We start from the raw sequence: 24,853 nt of genomic DNA on the forward strand, positions 1-24,853 counted from the left end.
TCTCTCTCACACAGTCACACACACATGCATACACACATACACACACAGACACGCACACAATCTTTATTCGCACAGAGAGAAATTCTACACTTTCCTAGATTTTTTTTATGCGACCAGGCTGCCGTTCCCTGTACAGACCTACATATAGGCCCCCTTACCCCCCCCCCCCCATCTCCTTTACATACCACCACACAGGCTTAATGACCTGTCCCCATCCACTGTACACACAAACATACGTATACCCCCCCCCCCCCCCTCCTCTCCAAAACATTCATCATCATTCATCAGTGCTTACTGTACAACGGTCACATGGTAAAACACTCAGCAGAAACTTACGTAATCCATAACAGTGCGACGGGACGATTTATTGGCGGGAGCAAACCGAAAATGGGCGTGCCCGCAGACCGCATGCTGATGAATGGTGGCGCTCGCCAGCTCCTCGGTCAAAAACGTGTTCTTCTCACCCCGAGCCCGCCTGTCTCTCTCCGCCCCCAGACAAACGTGGCTAGATGGAGTGTTTGACTTAAGTGCCTGCGTCGTTTAGCGTGATGGATGGAGCTAAGAACCCCCACCCCACCACCACCACCACCACCCCCCCATGTTGCCACATGACCCCAGAAGTCTGGTGGAATATGGGGGGGGGCGTGTGGCAGTGAGGATAATTGAATGACCCTGTACAGTGTGTGATCCCAAAAACCTTTCAGTAGCTGAACGCACTGTTGCCTTTGGTAATCATGTCTTCAATAAATGTCCTATGTGATATGATCCCAGTCTCCTATCATCATCCTCCTCTCTCTCTCTCTCTCTTTCTTAATGGACTGCCCTGCAGTGCTGTGAAGCCTGAGTTATACCGTACTTGCGCACGGGGGGGTCGCGCACCAAAGATGGCTCACTGTGACCTTGTAGATCTGCTATTTTTGGTGCGTGACGCCTCCACGCAACCAAGTATAAATCCAGGGCTAGTGTCACTGCCAACTCTTCCCTCCATTAGCCGTGCTGGCAGAAGTGTGGTTTTAATGCTGCATTTTGTATTGCTTGTGGAACCCGTCACAAGGTGTCTTCTTACAAACCACAGAATTATTGACTTTTTACTAAAGAGACACCACTCTTGGCCTGAAAAAGCATTTTGATATTCATATCACTTGTGTCGATGGATCTTTGCGGAGGGATAATTTTTCCTCCTTAGCTTTCGCGCTGTTAACATGTGGTTTGATAAATATTGATGCAGCCCAGCTAATTAGTCAAACTATAAATGTACTCGCCGCAAGCGATAATTGTTTGATGTATTTGGGAACACTAATAGCAAGATGTTTTTTGTTTTATTTTTTTACGGCGTGGCGCCATGCAAGCCAGCCGTCTAGAAAAGGGAGGGTCTTTAACCCATTAAGACCTGGAACTGTGTCATTTTTAGATTTGAGCTAAAAAGCATTATTTTACACTTTGGGCTATTCAAAAATAGCAGATATACAAGCTCATAGCGCGGCACCGAGTGCCGCGCTATGAGCTTGTAGATCTGCTATTTTTGAAAAATCGTGAAAATGTGTGCAAATCTTTGAATATATATATTTTTAAAGCAAACATTTTTAACTCAAATCTTTGCTTTTGGGGGGTCCCTGGAACAACATATTTTGATGGGGGTCCGCAGCCAAATACATATCATTTTGGGGGTCCTTGACATGAAAAAGATTGAGCACCACTGATATAGAAACATACGTTTTTTGAGAATACTGTTGAGAGTCAGGAGACATGTCGAATCGGCTTCAGGTCTCAATGGGTTAAATATGTATTAAAAAGCAGTGAAAACTTTAGTTTAACATAAAATAAAGGCGCAATAATTATGTGTTTGCAGTTTTTTATTTTATTGATATAGTTAATTAAAAATATTCAATACTTTTTTTATAGTATACTGTATATATGCAGTACGTTGCAATAATAATGTATGGTTGTCGCAAATTCCCATGGCACACTTAGACTTGTCTCACGGCACACCAATATGCCTCGGCACACCGCTTGGGAACCATTAACTGATAACTGTTAACTGTTGGTTGTGTCTCTGCCCCCCCGCCCCCTCCTTCCTGTGTAGATGTTTCCTGAAGCTTGGCGAGTGGCAGCTCAGCCTGCAGGGCATCAACGAGAGCACCATCCCCAAGGTGCTGCAGTACTACAGCCACTCCACAGAGCACGACCGCAACTGGTACAAGGTCAGTCCCCTACTGCTTCTTCGACTACCGCCTCTGAACCTCTTGTCGCTGTCCCGCCACGAGCACCTATAGGCTTTGAAGTAGCCTGACGGCGCGTTGCGGGTTCGAGTCCCAAACCTGACGGCCTTTGCTGCATGTCACTCCCCCATCTCTCTCCCCATTTCCTGTCAATAAAGGCATAAAAGCCACAACAACAAAAAAACGTAAAAAAAAAGAAAGTCCCAGATGGTCACGAGGGTCGCGCCACATCTCAAATAGCGACCCTTGGAACCTCAGATGATGTTATGGCATTTACCGAGGGTATTTCTCTATCGTGTGCATTGGTCTGCGTGTTCCATTCAGTGGCGTGCACAGACATTTTGAGGGGCAGGTGCTCAAGTAAATTATACTTTTTTTTGTTTACTTGGTCTGCTCTTTTTTCCCTCTACACCTATACCTCTTTGACAAAAATAGCAGATCTACAAGCCCACAACGCCTCGCAGCTAAAGTTCTCCTCAGAAAAGGGATGCTAGGTTTCGAGTGGTTATGGTAAAAAGAAAAATCGCATCACATAAAGACTTGGCGGACCCCCTGTAGTAACTCTGAGAACCCCCTAGGGGTCCCGGACCCCCTGTTGAAGACCCCTGCAGTAAACTGGAAAAAAGGGCACTTCTGGTCAAGAGGGCAAAGGGCAGGTGCTCCAGCACCACCTAGAGTCTATCTGTGCACGTCCCTGGTTCCATTAATTAAAGCGTTATTATAATCATTGTCCCTACCAAGACGTCAAAGGCACAACGTGACAAGAAGGGAGTGGAGAGCATCTGCACACCCCTCTCGCCCACACTGCAGGCTCCCAAAACAGCAGGCTCCACTTTCTCGTGCGTGCCTCCCTCATGTCCAAGGTCTTCATCCCTCTGTTCCCTCCCAAGCTTTTCAACTTTCAATAGCGGGGTTGCGTAATGCAACAAACATGAACCACATCTGTCTGGATCTCGGGAAGAAGAAAAAAAAAATATCCCCCAAGGAGATACCTTGTCTTTCCCCTCAGTTAACCGGAAAATTATTGGCAAACCCTGAAAAAATAGGAACAAAACAAAAGTCACATGTGATTACCGCCTGCCCTTTATACAGTAGAAAGACGACTCGCCCAACAACAGGCGCGTGACCTTTCCCTTTTTTCGACAGGCCTGGCACGCGTGGGCGGTGATGAACTTCGAGGCGGTCCTGCACTACAAGCACCAGAACACGGGCCGCGACGAGAAGAAGAAGCTCCGCCACGCCAGCGGCGCCAGCGCCAACAGCGAGGCCAGCAACAGTGACAGCGAGGTGGACAGCACCGACCACAGCCCCGTGCCCTCGCCCGGACAGAAGAAGGCCAGCGAGGTGAGGCTCGAGCCCCGATTTAACCCATTCAGACCCTGAGGCCCATTCTAATAATGCCTTCCAAATCCTGACCTGAAGTTTTCTGAAAACCTTCAAATGTTTATTCCAAAATGATGTTGCTATATACTGTACTGTACATAGCAACAACAACCCCAAAAGGAGTTACGTCTTGAAGGAATAGTTACAAATTGGGGTTCCCGCCAGTGTTGCCAGATTCTGTGAGAGAAACAAGCTACATCAGCTATTTGAAAATAGCAGATCTACAAACTCATAGATTTTCTATTTTGAAATAAAATCTTCGGGGGAAATTACAATTAGTAATTTACAACCAGTGTTGCCAACCTGGCAACACTGGTTCCCGCCCTAAATGGGTTAAGCCGAAAATAGCTGATCTACAACCCCACAAGGCATCACACAATGTATACATCATACTTCAGTGTCACCAAGGATATGCACAGCCCAAATGTTTGATATTTTAATGATATTAGAGAGTTTAATGATATTAGGGAGTTCAGTGCTCTGCTCGCGCACCCAGAATTCAGCCCCGCCCTTGTGCGTCCCATAAACCATTACCAGTGGAAGGTCAACAGGTTGTCACTACACACGGCTACACACAAACAGACAAATAAATACCATGCTAAGCGCCCTGTCCTCTACGGGTCATAAGGTGCACTCGCTTAAAAGTCCTTCGTATATCACTCTTGACACACGCAGGTATGCACGCAATTACACACTTTGTTAAGTCCACAGTTTGACAGCTTAAGAAAACAAGTCAAAGTGTTAAAGTCCTAAATCATGGTAATTATAGATTCTTCACTGTCAAATACAGTGTTTACGTAACTAAATCTCGAGATCCACACGGGAACAGCCTGGCTTCATGTGCCCCGTCGTCTATGACATATCTGTGACATATGACTCCAAATTTGGGCGAGGTTTCAGCCTGACCAGAGACCCATTTACTTCCATTATGAATTTTATGTTCGATTTTTCAAACAATGTAAAACATACTGGGCTCTATCTTGCGAGCCTATTTTGAAAGACATTTTAAAATAGTTAAAATAGAATCGACAAGTGTCGATTTGATTTTATTAGACGTTATACAGGAAAAACACATGTTGCATTATGTTCATCAGAGAAACGTCAAGGATACAAACACAAGAAAGTCGTGTGACTTATTCCATTGTGGTCCTTGGTCTGAGACAAACAACATTGCAACACAATTACATACAGGCAGACAGTACAGCAATAAATAAAACAATCAAGAGCTACACTACCTACAGCATAAATACATATAATCGTATTGCTTTCATTCATAGTGCAGGTTCTCACACCTGGAGAAGACTCAAAATGCCACGAAGACTGTGGTCCAAGGCCATCTTTGCCGGCTACAAGCGAGCTCTGTGACCATACTATTCTGCAACATTTTCTAAAGGCCATCTTTTGACACATATCTTAAAATGGAGATGGCTACTGATGCTCTTTATAGTCAGGGCTAGCGAGTTCGATGTCGATCGGCTATTTTCCCTTAATGCAATCAAATCAACACTCCAGGTTTTACTATGTAGAGATTTGGCTTCTTTGTGGTAGGGAGAAAGGATACCAGGCCTTAACCCTGAATAAAGAATTGTTACATTATATGGAGATAATGCTCCCAAAGGTGTTTGTTTCTACGCCAGGGATACATTCAATCAATTAATAAAGCTGTGGAGCACTTGCTATGACAGCTGTGTGACAGCTTATCTTTAAAGAGTAGTGGAGATCCTACATTGCGTGTTTAACTATGTATTTGGAATTGGTGGGTTTCAGGGGTTCCCCGGTTAAATGAGTGATAGCCAGGAAACAAATGGACTCTTACAGGTCTGCAACTCAGAGAGTGAACCAATGGAACGAAATGGACCTTTAAAGATCCATTTTAGTTCCAATTGCACACTCTCAGTTCATTTAAACACTATTTACAGTGTAGATTGGGGTCCCATAGAAAAAAATCAAACGGTGGTCCATGGCCTAATGCATATCAAACTGGGGGTCCTGGAAATGACAAAGGTTGAGAATAATCGTTTTACTGTAGCTCACTATGATCCATAACACAACAACAATATATCACAAAATTATCGTTGTGACCAAAAATGAAATAAAACAAACAAACAAACACAGGAGCTGCTCTTTTATGTAATCCTCCACATGTCTGACGTGTCTGTGCGTCTGCAGGACCTGTCCAAGACGTTGCTGCTGTACACGGTGCCTGCCGTCCAGGGATTCTTCCGCTCCATATCCCTGTCCAGAGGCAACAACCTCCAGGACACTCTCAGGTGAGGCCAGAGTTCTCCTCCCGGGGTGGGGGGGGGGGGGGGATTACTGTGAGTCCCACAGACAGACAAAAGCCCCCTTAACCCGTTAAGACCTGTTAAGGCGATTCGTAAAAAATAATCTAAATCCTAACAGTTTTTTGAAAAAAAATCTAAAATATTTTTCTTTCAAGATTTTTCAAAAATAGCAGATCTACAAGCTCATAGCGCGGCACTCGGGCTACGCGCTAAGAGCTTGTATATCTGCTCTTTCTTTTTGAATAGCCAAAGAAACCTTAAGTGACACAGATGCGTTCCAGGTCTAAATGGGTTAAAAAGGGTGTGTGTGAGGAGAGGGGGACCTCTTGTGATGAACACAGGAACTGTTAGAATGTTTGGAACGTACTCGTAGGTCTGTGTGGGCGAGGGTCATGAACAAACATAATGACTACCTGGTATGTGGGTCAGAGGAAGATAGATGGTGTTTATTATGTGTCTGAGTGTTTGGTTGTTTTCACCATGTATGCAGGGTGTTGACGCTGTGGTTTGACTACGGTCACTGGCCTGAGGTGAACGAGGCCCTGGTGGAGGGAATCAAGACCATTCAGATAGACACCTGGCTACAGGTAACACTCTCTCAGACACACACACACGCACGCACGCACGCACACACACACACACAGTATAAACAGTTCAAGTCCGACCCGATGCCCTTTACTGCATGTCCGTCCCCACCTCTCTAACCTGTCATTTACACCGTCGCTAACAAATAAAGGCTTGAAAATACCCAAGAATTGCTTAATTTATTTTTTAAAGCTACAAGCGTGTAGCTTGTTTACTTTTACATACGACAAAGTGTAAAATCGGCTATTCATTCAACACATAAAAAGGTGGAATATGGAGATTTTTTCCGTCTGAGAGTGTTGATAAGGATGTACATTTGTTGCTGTAGAAGCGTATTTCAGTGCAGTCAGTGCGGCACACTGGTTTAAGAATGATCAATCTTGTTGTTGTGTGCAGGTGATTCCTCAGCTGATCGCCCGTATTGACACCCCACGTGCCCTGGTGGGACGTCTCATCCACCAGCTTCTCACTGACATTGGACGCTATCATCCACAAGTAATTAAGCCTCTTCAACAACGTGCCCTTCTGGCTCACGGTGTAGCACAATAAACAACAACCATGACGTGGCAATTGTGAATGCATGACTCGTCACGGTATCGTCATGTACCGTATCACGTAATTCACTGGTTTGTCTCCAAAGGCTTTGATCTACCCGCTAACCGTGGCCTCCAAGTCGACCACCACAGCCCGCCACAACGCTGCCAACAAGATCCTCAAGAACATGTGTGAACACTGCAACACCCTCGTCCAGCAGGCCATCATGGTACACGCCTTTTTGTTTTTCCTACACCGTACAATCATTACTGTTAATTAACTCTCATGACTGTTAATTTAAAGGTAGGGTAAGTGATATTTCTTTGTATCTTTTTGGGGTTTTTTTGTTAAAAAGGTTAAAGTACTACAGTATATTGTGATAGTAATCATTGCTACAGAGCGTTGGTTCGGTCACAGAGGTCTCTCCAGCTCTTTAGTAAACAGAATATAGTACATTTTCAGGTAGGTGACAACATTTGAGCCAATCAGGAGAGAGCACTGAAAATGCATTTTCTGTTTAATAAAGAGCTGGAGAGACATGGGAGACTATATGGACAGGACACTCTATACTAGTAATGAGTACTATCAGAACATAGACCCATTTTGCAATTATTTGAATAATAGCAAATCACTTACCCTACCTTTAACTCTCTGTTAATTTAATTCTCCGAGTTACAGGCCCATACAGGTCCATTTGGCAGTTACAAATGGATACAAGTGTATGAGGGCATCACTACAGCATGAGGTTATGATGCCCATTTGAAAGATTTTGGGGTGGAGGGACTTCCTTAGCCTACTGGCAACATGCACGAAAGATTTGGCGCTGACTTGTGTCCTGTACTTTCTGAGATTAGCTCCGGATTCACACACACACACACACACACACACACACACACAGACAGGAGCTAAAACATTTTCAAACAGTCCATGTGGTCATTTCTGTGATCTCTGTGGGGACACTATGAGAGTGATTTTGCGTCTTTCTCCGCCCAGGTGAGTGAAGAGCTGATCCGCGTCGCCATCCTGTGGCATGAGATGTGGCACGAGGGCCTGGAGGAGGCCTCCCGTCTCTACTTCGGCGAACGCAACGTCAAGGGCATGTTCGCCGTGCTGGAGCCGCTCCACGCCATGATGGAGAGGGGCCCGCAGACCCTCAAAGAAACCTCCTTCAACCAGGTCAGTGTGGTGACCACACTTAACGGTGGATTAGGCAGCTCCTGTCGCCTTTTTGTATGCGTTGATGTCTTTAAGCTAGTCCAGACCCTGCACCAAGATCTCTTCTTCCGTGTCTCTAGCCTGATTTATACGTAGCTGCGCGTGACACTGGTGCACAACTAAGAATAAATCAGGCTTCTCTGTTCTTGAGATATGACCGATTATGGGATTGTGAACTCGACTTTTGACTTTTTCATCCCAACAGTTAATCATGTCTTCGGGGGCAGCCTATCGATCATTCCCACCACGTTTCATGAAAATCCGCCCCATCCGTTATTTTTGCTCACAGACACACATAGACAGGAGCGCTTACAATACCCCGCCAACGCACTGCTGCGGGGCAGGGTAATAATGATGATCGATGCCTTGCGTCCGGTGCTTTGGCGGTGTGTGTGTGTGTGTGTTCATTTGAATTGACTGGATCACTTATGTCATCATGACAGGCTTACGGCAGGGACCTGATGGAGGCTCAGGATTGGTGCAGGAAGTACATGCGCTCCGGTAACGTCAAGGACCTGACCCAGGCCTGGGATCTGTACTACCACGTCTTCAGACGCATCTCCAAACAACTGCCTCAGGTATCACACATTAATACACTTATTTTTTATTGACGGTGTGAGCTGTTTATTGATTGATTGAATACTCTATTAGACAGAAATGCAAACAGCACGAGTACAGTCAAACACTTGGTCTAAAAGGATAACATAAAAAAAAAACAATATCATCACAAATATAAAACACTATATATACAGAGTAGAAAAAAAGGGGGGGGATCACCTGTCTAAGGGAGAAGTGATATTTACCTCCCCCTTTGGCCTCCTGAAAGGTGGATTTTCTGGCCTGTTTTAACCCATTAAGACCGGGAACGCATCTGTGTGTCCTTTTTAGATTTCTTTGGGCTATTCAAAAATATATATTTTTTAAATCGTGTAAGTTTGTTCAAATATTTGATTTTTTTTTTTTTTAAAGTGAACATTTGTGACTCAAATCTTTGCTTCTACAAATGTCTTCTAAATCCTACAGTTTTTTGAAAAACTTATATCAGTGGTTCTCAAACGTTTTCATGTCAGGGACCCCCAAAAATTATTTTTATTAGGCCACGGACCCCTATCTCAAAATATTTTGTAAGAGGGACCCCCCAGAAGCAAAGATTTGAGTAAAAAATGTTCTCTTAAAAAAAAAAAAAAAAAAATGCAGATCTACAAGCTCATAGCGCGGCACCGAGTGCCGCGCTATGAGCTTGTAGATCTGCATTTTTTTTAAATGAGCTTGTATTTGACTGGATCACTTATGACACACAGGTCCCGATCTTAAAGGGTTAAAGGAAGCCAGTGATCCACATTCAATGCGTAGTTTGTACTGTTGCCTATGGACATGCTTACTCTGATTTCACACTTGTAAATCGCTGTGGATAAGTACTGTAAGTACTGTATGTAGCCTTGGGAAATGTTAGCCAGGTAAACTCATTCTACTAACCACTGGAGATGGCCTTAGGTATATGAATACAGTACGTGTAGAACTTTGTCATTAAACGCTTACAAAAGTAATGTAAACCTTTTGTAAGTGTTCAAATTGAGTCTGAAGAAGAGAAGCCGCTTGAGGCTACCTCCACTGCTCTCTGCCAGGTGAAACATCCCACTGCGACTGAGGCCCTGCTGTGAAAAGAATCACGTCAAATATGTGTCTCACCGGCGGAGCCCGAAGTAGGCATTCCAATCCCCATTCCAATCCTTCATCACCTGTTATGAGAGCTACTTACCCTTTCTTGTCCGGACTCATGCTCATTTCCATCCCACAACAAGGAAATCTCAGCTATCTGGGTCACGTAAAAGTTGCAAAAAGAACGAGAGATTAGTTTTTCCCTTGGTTCTTTCTCTATTCTTTACCCTTATAACTATTGTCTTGAAAACTGCAAAACGTTGGGAGCTTGTACAATGATGTGTTGTTATCTTGTACTGTAGATAGGGATGTTAACAATTAATCGAATTAATCGATTAAGAAATTATCCGATTAAATCAAACAATTAACAATTAATTGAAAAAATTGTTTTTTTTTATTTTTTTTTTATAAATGTTCAGAACCCAAGATATGATGATTTGAAGATTTTCTTCTCCATTCACTTCTTCTTTAACTTACTGAAAAAGGCTGTATCTCGGCTCCTAAGCACTTTTTTGGGGATTTTTTTAAAAATCTGAAATTAAGATTCTCAGATTTAAAAAAAACGCCGCTTATCAGTTAACCGGTTAATCGGTTGATAAGGTTATCAATTATCAATTAATGAATTGATCGATAATTTGCATCCCTAACTGTAGATCAGTTCTTTTTTGTCAAGTGACACCCTCGCACAACGGATTGTAAATGAAGCTTGTGCAGGCGTTGTAGTGTCACTGCATAGCTAACGCCAATACTAGCAAAGTCTGATCCAAAAATGAAATAACAGAGTAACAGGGCCGCCTTTGATTCGTTTTTCTCCAGGTAAAGTGATTGAACTGCGTTGCCAAGAGAGAATTGCTATTGAAAAAGGGGCAGGAATGAAACACAGTGGGATGTGGATAGCTGTGCTGAGTGAGGGAGATGATGGAAGTGAAAGGAGAATGACAGAGAGAACCCGGGACAGAATTACACCTCATCCACCTCCCAACAGCATCGTCCACGTAGACACAGCCACCTGTCAAAATAATGATGCGTGGGAGAACACGTTGCATAGACTCGGGATCGGTTTTGTTTGGTTACATCACAGGTTTTAAAAGTAGGTGCCGTGGCCCCTGGGGGTTGCCAGGAGGTGCCAGGCAGGGGGGGGGGGGGCTGGGTGTCCCTATTTTGGGCATGTCACTATTGTCAAAAAGTTTCAAATATTTTGAAAATAATACAAATCAAAATCAAAAATAGATATACAATATATATATTTTTTTGTTGTGAAATTGCATTTTTTAATGCCATTTCGCAATAGGACGACTGCAGCCAGAGGCTGGGGCTATTTGGGGTCATTGGATGAACATTTTTGGGAACCCCTTAGTTTTATTATTAGGTACCAGATTGAAGGGAAAAAAAGACCATCTTCCCTGAAAATCGCGTGAATCACACCTTTTGCAAGCAAACAATTGTGATACATTCTTTTTAGCACTTGGGGAAAAACTAAGCCAAGAGAAACCCAATATCTTGCAGCTACAGCCCTGATTCCTCAGCGCATCACTGGTGGATACAATTATTAATAGTGATTTGTAGTGTGGACATGTCTCAGTTATTAAACTTGATGACTTGGGGAGGAAGTTTATTTTATGGCACATCTTTAACAAGTCTGTGTGATTGACTTCGGCACTTGTGAACTGCCAAGGTGCATTTCATCTCATACCTCCACGCTCAGTTCTAAAATGTGACAAAAAGTTACGTTGAGAGCTGTTCAGCAGTTATCGCCTCAGAGGTGTTTTTGTCACACCGGTTTTAACCCATTAATACCTGGAACGCATCTGTGTCTCTTTAGATTTCTTTGGCTATTCAAAAATAGCAGATATACAAGCTCATAGCGCGGCACCGAGTGCCGCGCTATGAGCTTGTAGATCTGCTATTTTTGAAAAATCGTGAAAAAAATGTTTTTTTGATTTTTTTCCAAAAACTGTTAGGATTTTGATTTTTTTTAAAGAATGGCCTCAGGTCTTAATGGGTTAAGATTAAACCTAATTCATGCTCCATAGTATGACAGCGTCGTTTGCCAAAAAGAACTTCTCTACAAGCTAACAACGTGTTAAGTGACACCCTCACACAATGGATTATGAATTAGGCTTATCAGTGGTGCAGCTGTTGTAGTGTCATAGCTAATGCCAATAGTAGCAACTTGCAGTAGCTACTAGGATGTGCCACTACTATTAGGCCCTACTATACTATACGTACTACTAGTAGTGGTCCAGGTACATTGTACATGGACCCTGGATATTGAATGTGCAATTATAATTTAGTTATTTAGCAGACACTCTTAACTCTTAAGGCCTGAGGTTCCGATTCTACAAAATGTCTTCTAAATCATAACAGTTTTTTGAAAAAACGTATGTTGCTATATAAGTGGTTCTCAAACTTTTTCATGTCAAGGACCCCCAAAATTATATGTATTTGGCCGCGGACCCCCATCTCAAAACATTTTGTTCCAGGGACCCCCAAAAGTAAAGATTTGAGGTACATATGTTCGCTTTAAAAAATACATATTTCACAAATGTTCTCAATTTTTCAAAAATAGCAGATCTACAAGCTCATAGCGCGGCACTCGGTGCCGCGCTATGAGCTTGTAGATCTGCTATTTTTGAATAGCCAAAGTGTACAGTGATTTATGTATTTGGCCACGGACCCCCATCTCAAAATATTTTGTAAGAGGGACCCCCCAGAAGCAAAGATTTGAGTCAAAAATGTTCTCTTTAAAAAAATGTAAAACAAATGCAGATCTACAAGCTCTAAAAAAATCTAAAAATGACACGGACGCGTTAAAGGTCTTAATGGGTTAATCCTGAGTGATTTAGAGTAAACAACAAGGTAAACGCCAGGCAATACGTCAAATGCATAGAAATAGTAATCTAGGATCAAAGGTAAGCGTGTGCATTGTACACTCTCAAGAGTTAGATTAACGCTGTAACTTATCGTTCCACTGGTCTCTGCCCTTACGGTCCCCGTCGCTTTCCTCTCCTCTCCATCCAGCTGACCTCTCTGGAGCTGCAGTACGTGTCTCCCAAGCTGCTGATGTGCAGGGACCTGGAGCTGGCCGTGCCCGGCACGTACGACCCCAACCAGCCCATCATCCGCATCCAGTCCATCGCCGCCTCGCTGCAGGTCATCACCTCTAAGCAGCGGCCGCGCAAACTCACCATCATGGGTAAGCAGTGGTGGAAAAAGTACTCAAATTCTTTACTTAAGTAAAAGTACCAATACTGCAATATAAAAATACTCTGTTACAAGCAAAAGTACAGAATTCAAATTTGACTTGAGTAAAAGTACAAAAGTATTGGCATCAAAATGTACTTAAAGTACCAAAAGTAAAAGTACTAAATATTTGAAAATAGCAGATCTACAAGCTCACAACGCGTCGCGATGCGACGCGTTGTGAGCTTGTAGATCGGCTATTTTCAAATAGCCTATGTATAAAATAGGTTTAAAGTGGTTAATGTATGTTTCCTTATATCATAATTTATATCTGAAAAGTAACTAGTAACTAAAGTTTTCAAGTAAATGTAGTGGAGTAAAAGTACAATATTTGCCTCTGAGATGTAGTGGAGTAGAAGTAAAAGTATTGGAAATTGGAAATACTCAAGTAAAGTACAAATACCTCAAAATTGTACTTAAGTACAGTACTTAAGTAAATGTACTTAGTTACTTTCCACCACTGTGGGTAAGTAGGACACTCATGGATTTGTGGAAGGGGGGGCTGAGGAGGATCCAATGCCTCTGCTTTTGACATCGACCTCTTGGGCGTTCATTTTTCCACACCTGAATCACTTCAGAAGTAGAATTTACTATTACTAGACCATACCCGGAGAAGTGCTCAGGCGAAAGTAGTTGCAAACGTGGGGTTATTGCGCGTCCCGTCGCGCGTCCCCGTCGCGGCGCGACTTTGGTTGTGAAAGTGCAGGTGGGTGTGGGGACGAGCTTGTAGATCGGCTGTTTTCCAAGAGGCAATGTATATGTGTGAAGGCGCTTCGTGTGGGCTTCTTTTCGTAGACCTTGTTGCTTGTAGGGCTCGCTTCGTTTGGGCTTGTTTTCATAGACCGTGCTGCTTGTTTCTCGCGCGAAACCTGGCAACCCTGCTCTCCCATTGTTTGACACATAAACGCTAATAAGCTGAGATTTGATGAAATTGAAAAAAAGGTTCAGATGGTAATGGTCAATGGCTGTGTGCAAATTCAGATCAATTGCTCCAGCCACTGAGGAGAACCGGGCACACATTTTTGCTCTCAGAGATTTTTGTTCTCAGAGGTTTGTGAAATTATAGGAGGATTGGTTTAACAGCAATGAGCCACCATACCAGAGGACATAACATACCGTAGTATAGGGATACATTTGTGACATGGTCTGATAGAATATTCCTTAAGTAGGCAAACATGAAAGATATACATATCTTTGCATTTCATGATTTATTTCAGATGTCATGTAGAGAGACATCAATCCAAGGGTAGAGGAGAGACAAATACGAGATCCAGACTGGGGTCAGATACACACATCTTTGACTGGGTTTTTCTCAGCTCTTTGATCATTCATATAATTATAACTTATTCAACTATCTTTCAGATTTCAGTGTTTTGACACTTCTATCTGTCCCGTTTAATTTTTTTTTTTGCTGATGGCTTCACCATGGCGAAGAACCCGGTTTAGAAACAGAAACCAGGGGTGCGTTCGGAAATTGTGCACCAGAGCACACTCGCATATTAATTTGTATTAGCCAGTGTGCTCATTGCTGTATTTCCGAACGCACCCTATATCAAACCAGGGACAGATGTGTTATCAGAATCAGCTCTAGCCTCCACAGTTACAACCCTACAACACATCTAAACAAAAGTGTTCAGCTATGAAGTCATAAACGGAATTATAGAGCTATTCAACACTTACTAAAATCATACAATTATATATCATTTACACAACCTTTATTTCTTATAGTGTACCTAGGGAACCAAATGGATTTGGTTCCATTTATACATTCTGAGTTAAATGAACACTGTGCACAAGCACCTCGTCAGCTGTAGGTTTACCCTGTGGGAATCGATGCCCTCTCATCCTTACTCATTTGTCCGTGACTTAATAGGAAGAATCGATAACACTGAGAATTTCATTAGGGAGATTTGTCAATTGGAATATTTTTATATACGGTGTCCAGCGTGCATTAATTTATACTTTTTGTGTCCGCCTGTATGGTGATTCTTCATAGTAATTCAGTACAGTAGCTAATGGCGCCCACGCGGCCCAACGTGTTATTCCAGATCTTTCCACTGGACAGTGAGGTGCATTCTTTCTGACGACTCGATCCACTATACCATAAAACGCTCCGTAAAAGCTGTTAGCCGCTAAATCAGCAGACATTGTCAACTTTGTTTTTGTTCTGCTTCTTCTTCTTCGCCTTTATTTCACCAGGAGTATTCCCCTTGGATCTCTCTTTTACAAGGGAGTCCTGGCCCAAACATCAGTGTAAAAGAGTAACATAAAAAGTTTCATAATAAAAAGAAACTTGAAAACAATCGTCAAATTACAGCAGAGTTCAGTCAAGGACATGAGCATTCAGTGGTCAAGTAGTCCTTAATCCTGTATTTGATCTTCTATGCTTATAAGATAATCTACTTTAACCCATTAAGACCTGCCACGCATCTGTGTCATTTTTAGATTTCAGCTAAAAAGCATTATTTTACACTTTGGCTATTCAAGAATAGCAGATCTACAAGCTCATAGCGCGGCACCGAGTGCCGCGCTATGAGCTTGTAGATCTGCTATTTTTGAAAAATCAAGAAAATGTGTGCAAATCTTTGAATATATATATTTTTAAAGCGAACATTTGTAACTCAAATCTTTGCTTCTCGGGGTCCCTAGAACAAAAATATTTTGATATGGGGGTCCACGGCCAAATACATATACATTTTGGGGTCCTTGACATTACAAAGTTTGAGAACCACTGACATAGCAACATAAGTTTTTTCAAAAAAACTATTTTAGAAGACATTTTGTAGAATCGAGGCCTTAATGGGTTAAGATGACTAGCTCACACCAAGATGAGGATGCAAACACATTATTTTGTCCGTCCATGGGATCAAAGGTTGAAGATACTGAGAGGTTTAGGAGTTACAGTAGTAGTAGAGAGTGCAGGGAAGCAGTATTCCATTCTACGATTGTATAAGGAGGACCAACTGACAGTCATAGAAACTTGAATGAGAAGATAAATCGTAAGGTTTAGCGTAAATATTCTCTCCTCTCCTAGGCGACGCAGAACACAGCCCTCGCTGGGATTGTCATCAAGCATCAGAATCCCTTTAACCCACTAATACCTGGAACGCATCTGTGTCACTTTAGATTTCTTTTGCTATTCAAAAATATCAGATATACAAGCTCATAGCGCGGCACCGAGTGCCGCGCTACGAGCTTGTAGATCTGATATTTTTGAAAAATCGTGAAAAAATATTTTTTTGATTTTTTTTTCAAAAAAACTGTTGGGATTTTGAAAATTCTTAGAAGCGGCCTCAGGTCTTAAAGGGTTAATCTGATCTCTGATCTCTCTCTCCTCCTTGCCTTTCCACGGGCCACGCCAGACTTCTTTAATAGGGACGATATAGATCCATTGTCTTGACTGGTTCCACAGGGACTATCACGTCTCCGCAGTAGAGCGACTGTGATGTGGTCAGTTGGGAACACTGATGTTATTGTACGCTCTTCGTGCAATTGCATAACGGCAGACATCTGTGGTTTCGATAGGTTTCGATAGATGTTTCCCTTTATGCCCTGGTGAGACCTCAGTGTTCCTCTGCTGACCCGCAGCTTGGCCGCTATTACATACAGTATCGTTACTGTCGGGCAGAAATCTGGCATCTCCGTATTTCATCGTTTTATGCTTTTTCTAGGGACGTCAGAAGATTAACAATTTTAATCAGATTAGTCACAGTTTAGCTGCGATTAATTATGGTTAATCACCATTCGTAAATATAAGATGTACTGTGCATATTACCTTTCTTTGTTATGACAAATATAAAAACGAAGCGGACACCCTTGGTTGTGCGACTGAAGGAAAGACGGATAATAGCGAGGTTTATTAACTCGTTAAAGAATCAACTTTACTGTCACGTCATAGGTTTACAGGTGTAAAGAAGTGGGTGAAATTTGTTTTTGCGTAAGCAAGGGAGAAAAAGAAGAAAAAGAAACATGTCAAACGGTAGTGAGAGTGGAAGAGTGCAGGGACTGTGTGCGTGTGTGCGTGTGTGTGTGTGGTGTGGTGTGTGTGTGTGTGTGTGTGTGTGTGTGTGTGTGTGTGTGTGTGTGTGTGTGTGTGTGTGTGTGTGTGTGTGTGTGTGTGTGTGTGGCGGGGGGGGTGTGTGTGTGTGTGTGTGTGGCGGTCAGTATCAGTAACAGAGCTGCTCTGTCACAAATAAACTCACCTGCTTGTAGAACCATCCCTGACATGAGAAGTTGATAAAAAAAAATATCAAAAAAATGTATGTGTTAATTACATAAATGAATCATTCCAAGTTAATGTGCACATTTTGCCAGCCCTAGTTTTCTCATAAATGAATGCCCTATTTTAGACTGTTGTTGAAAGTAGTTAATTTGTAGAGAGTATTCATTCATTCATTCATCTTTGATATTTCACCTAATTTGTATCTCAGCCAACCCCCCCCCCTTCCAATCTGAAGGGGGGGGGGGGTTCTCTCTCATGAATATTCCTTTGGCACAATTTTGTAGAACGGTTCATTTTACATCCAGGAGGAGGATAATCATTCAGAAGGCCTTTTTAGTTACACTTCCGTAATGCACACAGTTGTCTGGATGCATATGTTTAATAATAGATTCATCTGGGTTAAACTGAGATTTTAATTGCACTGGGGTCTGTACATTTCATGTGTAAAAACGGCTGCTATGAGAGTGGATAAGGTTTTTAACGTTTTGAATGGTGACGCGTGGCGCCCTCTACAGGCAGCAACGGCCACGAGTTCATGTTCCTCCTGAAGGGGCACGAGGACCTCAGGCAGGACGAGCGGGTGATGCAGCTGTTTGGCCTCGTCAACACGCTGCTGGCCAACGACCCCGCTTCCCTGCGCAAAAACCTCAGGTACGTACGCACACACACACACATACTTCCCTGTACAAGTACAGGGAACATAAATACAAAAGATGACTGAAGAAGACAAAGATGTTATGTTTTGTCCTGAATGAAGGTCTTAAGGACCTGAAACGTCGTTTTGTTTAATAAAAGATTTTTTGCCAGTTCTAGACAGTGTGAAGGATCTTTCTCATTTCTCACCTGTCGCCAACATTTTAGGTGTGCATCGGCCTTTCTTCAATTAAGGTACATACACAGCAAAATCCTCAGTGTTATGATTTACCCATTTGTAACTCCCAAGAATGTACGAATGTAACCAAATGGACCCTTAACGGGTCCATTTGGTTACATTTGTACATTCTTGGAGTTAAACATGTATTCCGGAACTTATTTTTAATGAATAAAACCAATATTTTATTCATTAAAATAATATTAAATACTCTGTATGGTAGAGTACAGTATGTTACTGTAACTAACTAGTATAACTAGCACATGTGCAGTGGTTGGAGGTGGTTTCCCTTACTCATCCATTCAGACATTTGTATAGACCCTGGTGGCGGGTAGGACACCTTCTTTGGTTGACACGTAGCAACCTGCCTGAAACTCATGAGCACCACATCTTCCCCCCTGGGCCCTGGTCACACGGGGATTTCCCTCTTTAGCTGAGCGGTAGATCTTTTGGTCTCCCAGCACAGGGTTTGAATCCCAGGTAGGACATAATAAAAAAGTTATGGATGGCAGCTTTTCAAGGAATGCTGCCTGAGAGACATTTTGAGCAGCGATTCTCAACCTGTAGGCCCCCCCCCCCCCCCCGACTGGCGGGCCGTGAGGATATCGCAAGTGGGCCCCCCCCAAATTATTGGCAAAACAATTCAATTCATAATACAAACATTAACCCATTAAGACCTGGAACGCATCTGTGTCACTTTTTTCGTTTGAGCTAAAAAAGCATTATTTTACACTTAGGCTATTCAAAAATAGCAGATCTACAAGCTCGTAGCGCGGCACCGAGTGCCGCGCTACGAGCTTGTAGGTGTGCTATTTTTGAAAAATCGTGAAAATGTGTGCAAATCTTTGAATATATATTGTTTAAAGAAAAATAAAATAACTCTATTCTTTGCTTCTGGGGGTCCCTGGAACAACATATTTTGAGATGGGGGTCCGGCGGTCAAGTACATATCATTTTGAGGGTCCTTGACATGAAAAAGTTTGAGCACCACTGATATAGAAACAAACGTTTTTTCAGAAAACCGTTGGGATTTAGAAGACATTTGTAGAATCGGCTTCAGGTCTTAATGGCTTAAAAAAAGAATTATGTTTAAAACCTTGAAAATGTTGTTTTAATTGTAATACCGATAAAACACGTTAGGAACTTCAAGTGCACTACACTAGCGCCATCGATCCAAGCCAGAACACGATCGACTGATCATTAAAAAATAAACATGCTCTGAAAATGCACGCAAACCCATTTGGCTGCCGTGAACGCTTTTGAGATTTCCAAGTGGGCCATGGTCCAGAAAAAAAGGTTGAGAACCACTGCTATTGTGTGGGACGATGCAACGAGAACAAAGTGCAAGTGTGTGTTTGTGTCGGCCTCCTCCAGTATCCAGCGGTACGCCGTCATCCCTCTGTCCACCAACTCGGGGCTGATCGGCTGGGTGCCCCACTGTGACACGCTGCACGCCCTCATCAGAGACTACCGGGAGAAGAAGAAGATTCTTCTCAACATCGAGCACCGCATCATGCTCAGGGTTAGCATCTGTACATTATACTGTAGGACCAGTGGTGGGAAAAGTACTCAATTTTTTTTACTTAAGTATCAATACTGCAATGTAGAAATACTCAACCAAAAGTAAAAGTACTCATTATGCAGAATGTCCCGTTTCAGGTTTTCAAATGTATAAAAATCTTTTGAAAATAGCAGATCTACAAGCTCACAATGCGTCGCATTTTCAAATGGCCGAAATGTATATACAGTAGGGCTGAAGCCCTGTATACAGCCCTGTAGGGCTGAAGTGGTTAATGTATGTTTTTTAATAATAATCAAACTCTGAAAAGTAACTAGTAACTAAAGTGTTCAAATAATTGTAGTGGAGTAAAAGTATAATATTTAGATCTGAGATCTAGTGGAGTAGAAGCAGAAGTATTGGAAGTTGGAAATACTCAAGTAAAGTACAAATACCTCAAATTTTTACTTAAGTACAGTACTTGCCGTAGTTACTTTCTACCACTGCATAGGACCACAATGGAAACAAGTCCCCAGGACTTATCCTTTTTAGCCCAAGTGTTACTGTACTTCCGTGCAGTTTACATCTTTGACTAATAAAGTATTCAATCAATCAATCAAACCTTGTACTAACAATAACCACATTCACATGAAGTTTATTATTTGTTAACTAAAAACTAATGAAATAACAAAAACTAGATGTGGATTAATTTACTGAAATACAAACTTTACAAAAAATTATAACTAAATGAAACTGCATTTTGTTTACAAAACAAACTAAAACAAATGAAACCATAGAGAAAAGGTCCTTCGTTTTTGTCATTGTCAGTATTTCATACAAAAGTGGTGGATCTGAAACCTTATCTTACAGATGTTTAGCTACCGGTATGCCAGTTTTACCGTGAATACATTTAGTTCTTTAACATGCACACCTGGTCTTCAACCTGCCTACGTTTTCACTGAAGTCTCCCACCTTCTGCAGTGACGCGGTTTAAGGGTCCATTTGTTTCCCAACTATCAATCCTTTAGCCGGAAACCCCCTGGAATCCTCTCAAGGACCCCTGGGGGTCATCAGACCCCACGTTGAGAACCACTGCTGTGGAAAACGACACTTATCGGGATGTATTTTGAGCAAGCTGCTTGTAGCGCGCAGCCTTCAGCCGGTGTGCAAATGTATCAACGGGACAGCAACAACCTTATTTATCATCCGCTAACCATTTTTAACAAGTCCACTCAGGCGTAACATCGGAGCGAGCCGAATATTAAAATAGAATAAATAAATAATAAAAGAGATGATTAAATAAAACAGGCCGAACCATTAATCAGTTGACAGTGAGAGAGGCGTGGGAGTGTGTGTGTGTGTGTGTATCCATTATGTTCTGTAAACGTGTTGCCACGTCTGTGGTTTCCAGATGGCGCCGGACTACGACCACCTGACTCTCATGGAGAAAGTGGAGGTGTTCGAGCACGCCGTCAACAACACGGCCGGAGATGACCTGGCCAAGCTACTGTGGCTGAAAAGCCCCAGCTCAGAGGTAGACCACCACCGGTCCAAGAACATTATCGCCTTGTCTTTCACGTCATCATAAACCTTCGCTTTTAATCTTGGACATTTTTCACAATGCTCAAATATAGTTTAAATGAGTGTCGTGTGTAATTTGATTAATTAATTTGATTCACTGGGAGACTCTCTATGAAAAAACCCTAAAAGTAGAAAACCTTCTTTTGAAAGATCGACCTACTTAACGGTAGATTTGACACGATGAAGAATGAATCATATAACAGCCTTCCGCTGGGAGATGATGCTATAAAACCCATGTTCTGCTTTGCTATACTATACTGTACACATCTATATAATTGCTGAACAACATCATCGCAGTGATTATTGTCATCCAAAGTCACTGCCGTGCTGATATTCAGTACTAGCCTAGTGTGTGATATTCCTTTTATACGAGAGTTCTCCTCCTACAAGATCTACTTCAAGTAATGGGAGACATGATAGATGATGATTTAGTTCATAGTTTTTTCATGTATTCAGCAGCTAGACTGACCATAGTTCTTTCAATACCCCATCAACAAAAAATGTGGCTGTTGTACCGTAGATCATCACTCATGGAATGCCTCCAGAAGGAACTTATACATTGTGTAACTTATTAACCCTTTAAGACCTGGGACGCATCTGTGTCATTTTTTGATTTGCGCTAAAAAAGCATTATTTTACACTTTGGGTTTTCAAAAATAGCAGATATACAAGCTCATAGCGCGGCACCGAGTGCCTCGCTATGAGCTTGTAGATCTGCTATTTTTGAAAAATCGTGAAAATGTGTCTTTGAATATATATTTTTTTAAAGCGAACATTTTTAACTCAAATCTTTGCTTCTGGGACCCCCTGGAACAAAATATTTTGAAATGGCGGCCCGCGGCCAAATACATAATTTTGGGGGTCCTTGACATGAAAAAGTTTGAGAACCACTGAAATAGCAACATACGTTTTTTTTTCAAAAAACTGATTTAGAAGTAGATTAAGTATAACCGTTGATATTTTCCCCACCAGGTGTGGTTTGACCGGAGGACCAACTACACACGCTCGCTGGCTGTGATGTCCATGGTGGGCTACATCCTGGGCCTGGGTGACAGGTGAGACATGTCCCAGACCTCACCTTTTTGTTTTTGTTTTAAAACTCCTGCGTGGGAGACTATGTTTCAGTTCAGTTCAATTCAATTTTAATATAGTGCTGATTCACAACAAGTTGTCTCAAGACACTTTACATACAGTATAGAGACCCTGCATGGTCTACCCCACTCTGCGCAAGCTTTTTTTCCTTTGTTGTTTTTGAATGGTGGCAAGGGAAAACTACCCTTTTAACAGGAAGAAATCGCAGGCAAAACCAGACTGTAGGGTGGGCTGCCATCTGCCTAGACCTTGTCGGGGGAGAAAAGGGGAGTGGGGGAGAGAGAGAGATGTAAGCAACAGAAACAACGATAGTAACAACTATAATGATGTTTTTGTCCTTTATCCTCAGGCATCCATCCAACCTCATGTTGGACCGGCTGAGCGGCAAGATCCTTCACATTGACTTTGGAGACTGTTTCGAGGTCAGATTGTTTTCCATAAACGACCCCAAAAAAAACAGTCGTTAATCGTTGTTAGTTGTTAATGTTTCTTTTAAGATCCAGAAGGCTGAGCTCTACATTTGCCCTCCTCCGCAGGTTGCCATGACCAGAGAGAAATTCCCGGAGAAGATTCCGTTCCGACTGACGAGGATGCTCACCAACGCCATGGAGGTGAGCGGTAAACACAGAGCTTCAGGAATGTCATGACTCACAGGTTTATGATGAAAGATACGAGATGAAAGCGAGAAAATATTGCCCTAGGTTCCTCAGGTTGTGGAATACATTAGCATGTTGTATCCGTGGCGTAGTCAGGATTCTTAAAACACGGGGTTATCGCAGGATTTAGAGAGGGTGGATCCAAATATTTTCATCCCTATACATTAACATGATTGTTCTCTTGACACTAGGCTACACTAACGACACGCAGTGAAGAACCATTAACAGTTCAATCAGTGTGTTCCGTCCCCATTTAATACCACTTGAAATGAAGTGAAGACTATTATTGGCCTAAATATTTCTCTCATTTAACACAAAATATCTATTTAAAAAATCCCATTTCCTATAGTTCACAATATATTTTCTCTTGCGTTCTGAACCATCACATTTTTTATCATCTTCATCACGCACATTGCCTGTGTGTGTGTGTGTGTGTGTGTGTGTGTGTGTGTGTGTGTGTGTGTGCGTGCGCGTGCGTGCGTGCGTGCATGTGTGCGTGCTGGCTGCAGGTGACAGGTCTGGACGGTAACTACCGCATCACGTGCCACACGGTGATGGAGGTACTGAGGGAGCACAGGGACAGTGTCATGGCCGTGCTGGAGGCGTTCGTCTACGACCCCCTGCTCAACTGGAGGCTCATGGACAGTAAGGCATCTGCTCTGGTCATGGTCAACCAGTGGGAAGTTAAAAACCACTTCAACCTAAAGCCCATACCTGACTAGGAGGGGGTATACTAGGCCCGCTACATTAACCCATTAAGGCCTGAGTCCGATTCTTAAATGTTTTCTAAATCCTAAAAGTTTTTTGAAAAAAAAAAAAAAAAAAATAGAAATATATTTTTCACGATTTTTCAAAAATAGCAGATCTACAAGCTCATAGCGCGGCACTCGGTGCCGCGCTATGAGCTTGTATATCTGCTATTTTTGAATAGCCAAAGAAATCTCAATATCTTTGACGAAAAGAGACGATCTACATGCTCACAATGCGTTGTGTTGCGACGCGTTGTGAGCTTATATATCGGCTATATTCTGCGAAGGTTCGCCCCCCAGAATAGGGACGTAAGGGTTCATGTCGTTAAAGGGTTGCAGGTTGACTTAGAGTTCCAGTTAGCAAGTGGCCTGGACCTCTAGTCTGTCCTGTATGTGACTATTGTGCAAAGAGTAGAAATACCCAATAGTACGTAGTTTCTTGCGCTCTGCGTATCTCCAGAGCATTAATTATGTTTTACAACTAAATCTGGTCTCAGACGTAGCACTCACGGAAAACAGGTTTGAAGCAGGGCACGCAACCCAGACAGTCTGTGATGTCACAGGCCGAACGCCAATCAAATGAAAGAAATGTATTGGTCAGTAAGGAAGTATGGAGGACGGTTGCGTGGGTGAGGGTTCCGTCAATGAGGAAGTGACTAGCTTACCCAAATTCTGGAGGATCAAATGTATCCATATTAATAGATCCTGGAATACTAAATGAGGCCAAAGATAGAGGTAATGTGGAAAGGGATTTTAAGTCCCCTCATAAGTATCACAGTGTTTGAGAGAGAGAAAGTTGGGAAACGAGAGAAGATATTTTCTCCTCAGCCAGCTGCTGCCGTCTCATTTTATTTTAAAGAGAAGATTCTAAACTTTTTCTTTTTTTGCTGTGTCACCCCCTCAGCGAATACAAAGGGCAACAAACGCTCCCGCACCAGGACAGACTCCTACACCGCCGGACAATCAGTGGGTGAGTCAGCAAGTCTGGACTTATTCTTCTCTTTTTTTTTTTGCCTTGCTGAATATGTGTGTGTGAATGGATGTGCTTTTCCTCCTCCTCT

At 42.5% G+C, this 24,853-nt stretch overlaps 1 protein-coding gene across 4 annotated transcripts in view; it reads left to right on the forward strand.

Moving 5' to 3' along the window:
- Positions 1-24,853, forward strand: part of mtor (mechanistic target of rapamycin kinase) — a 161,870-nt gene that overhangs the window by 134,127 nt on the left and 2,890 nt on the right. For 2 of the 4 annotated variants that reach the window (XM_084070366.1, XM_084070368.1), the window contains exons 38-55: positions 2,084-2,201; positions 3,366-3,563; positions 5,772-5,872; positions 6,378-6,474; positions 6,869-6,967; positions 7,113-7,235; positions 8,000-8,182; positions 8,665-8,799; positions 12,902-13,076; positions 17,861-17,996; positions 18,207-18,233; positions 19,591-19,738; positions 21,126-21,248; positions 22,268-22,350; positions 22,737-22,809; positions 22,924-22,998; positions 23,553-23,688; positions 24,697-24,762. In XM_084070366.1, coding sequence (XP_083926492.1) covers positions 2,084-2,201; positions 3,366-3,563; positions 5,772-5,872; positions 6,378-6,474; positions 6,869-6,967; positions 7,113-7,235; positions 8,000-8,182; positions 8,665-8,799; positions 12,902-13,076; positions 17,861-17,996; positions 18,207-18,233; positions 19,591-19,738; positions 21,126-21,248; positions 22,268-22,350; positions 22,737-22,809; positions 22,924-22,998; positions 23,553-23,688; positions 24,697-24,762 — 2,096 coding nt within the window. The remainder of the gene's footprint in view (positions 1-2,083; positions 2,202-3,365; positions 3,564-5,771; positions 5,873-6,377; positions 6,475-6,868; positions 6,968-7,112; positions 7,236-7,999; positions 8,183-8,664; positions 8,800-12,901; positions 13,077-17,860; positions 17,997-18,206; positions 18,234-19,590; positions 19,739-21,125; positions 21,249-22,267; positions 22,351-22,736; positions 22,810-22,923; positions 22,999-23,552; positions 23,689-24,696; positions 24,763-24,853) is intronic. The other 2 variants (XM_084070367.1, XM_084070369.1) reach the window with 1 other exon arrangement.

This window comes from Gymnoscopelus microlampas (assembly GCF_963454915.1).
Source record: "Gymnoscopelus microlampas genome assembly, chromosome: 10".
NCBI lineage: Eukaryota > Metazoa > Chordata > Actinopteri > Myctophiformes > Myctophidae > Gymnoscopelus > Gymnoscopelus microlampas.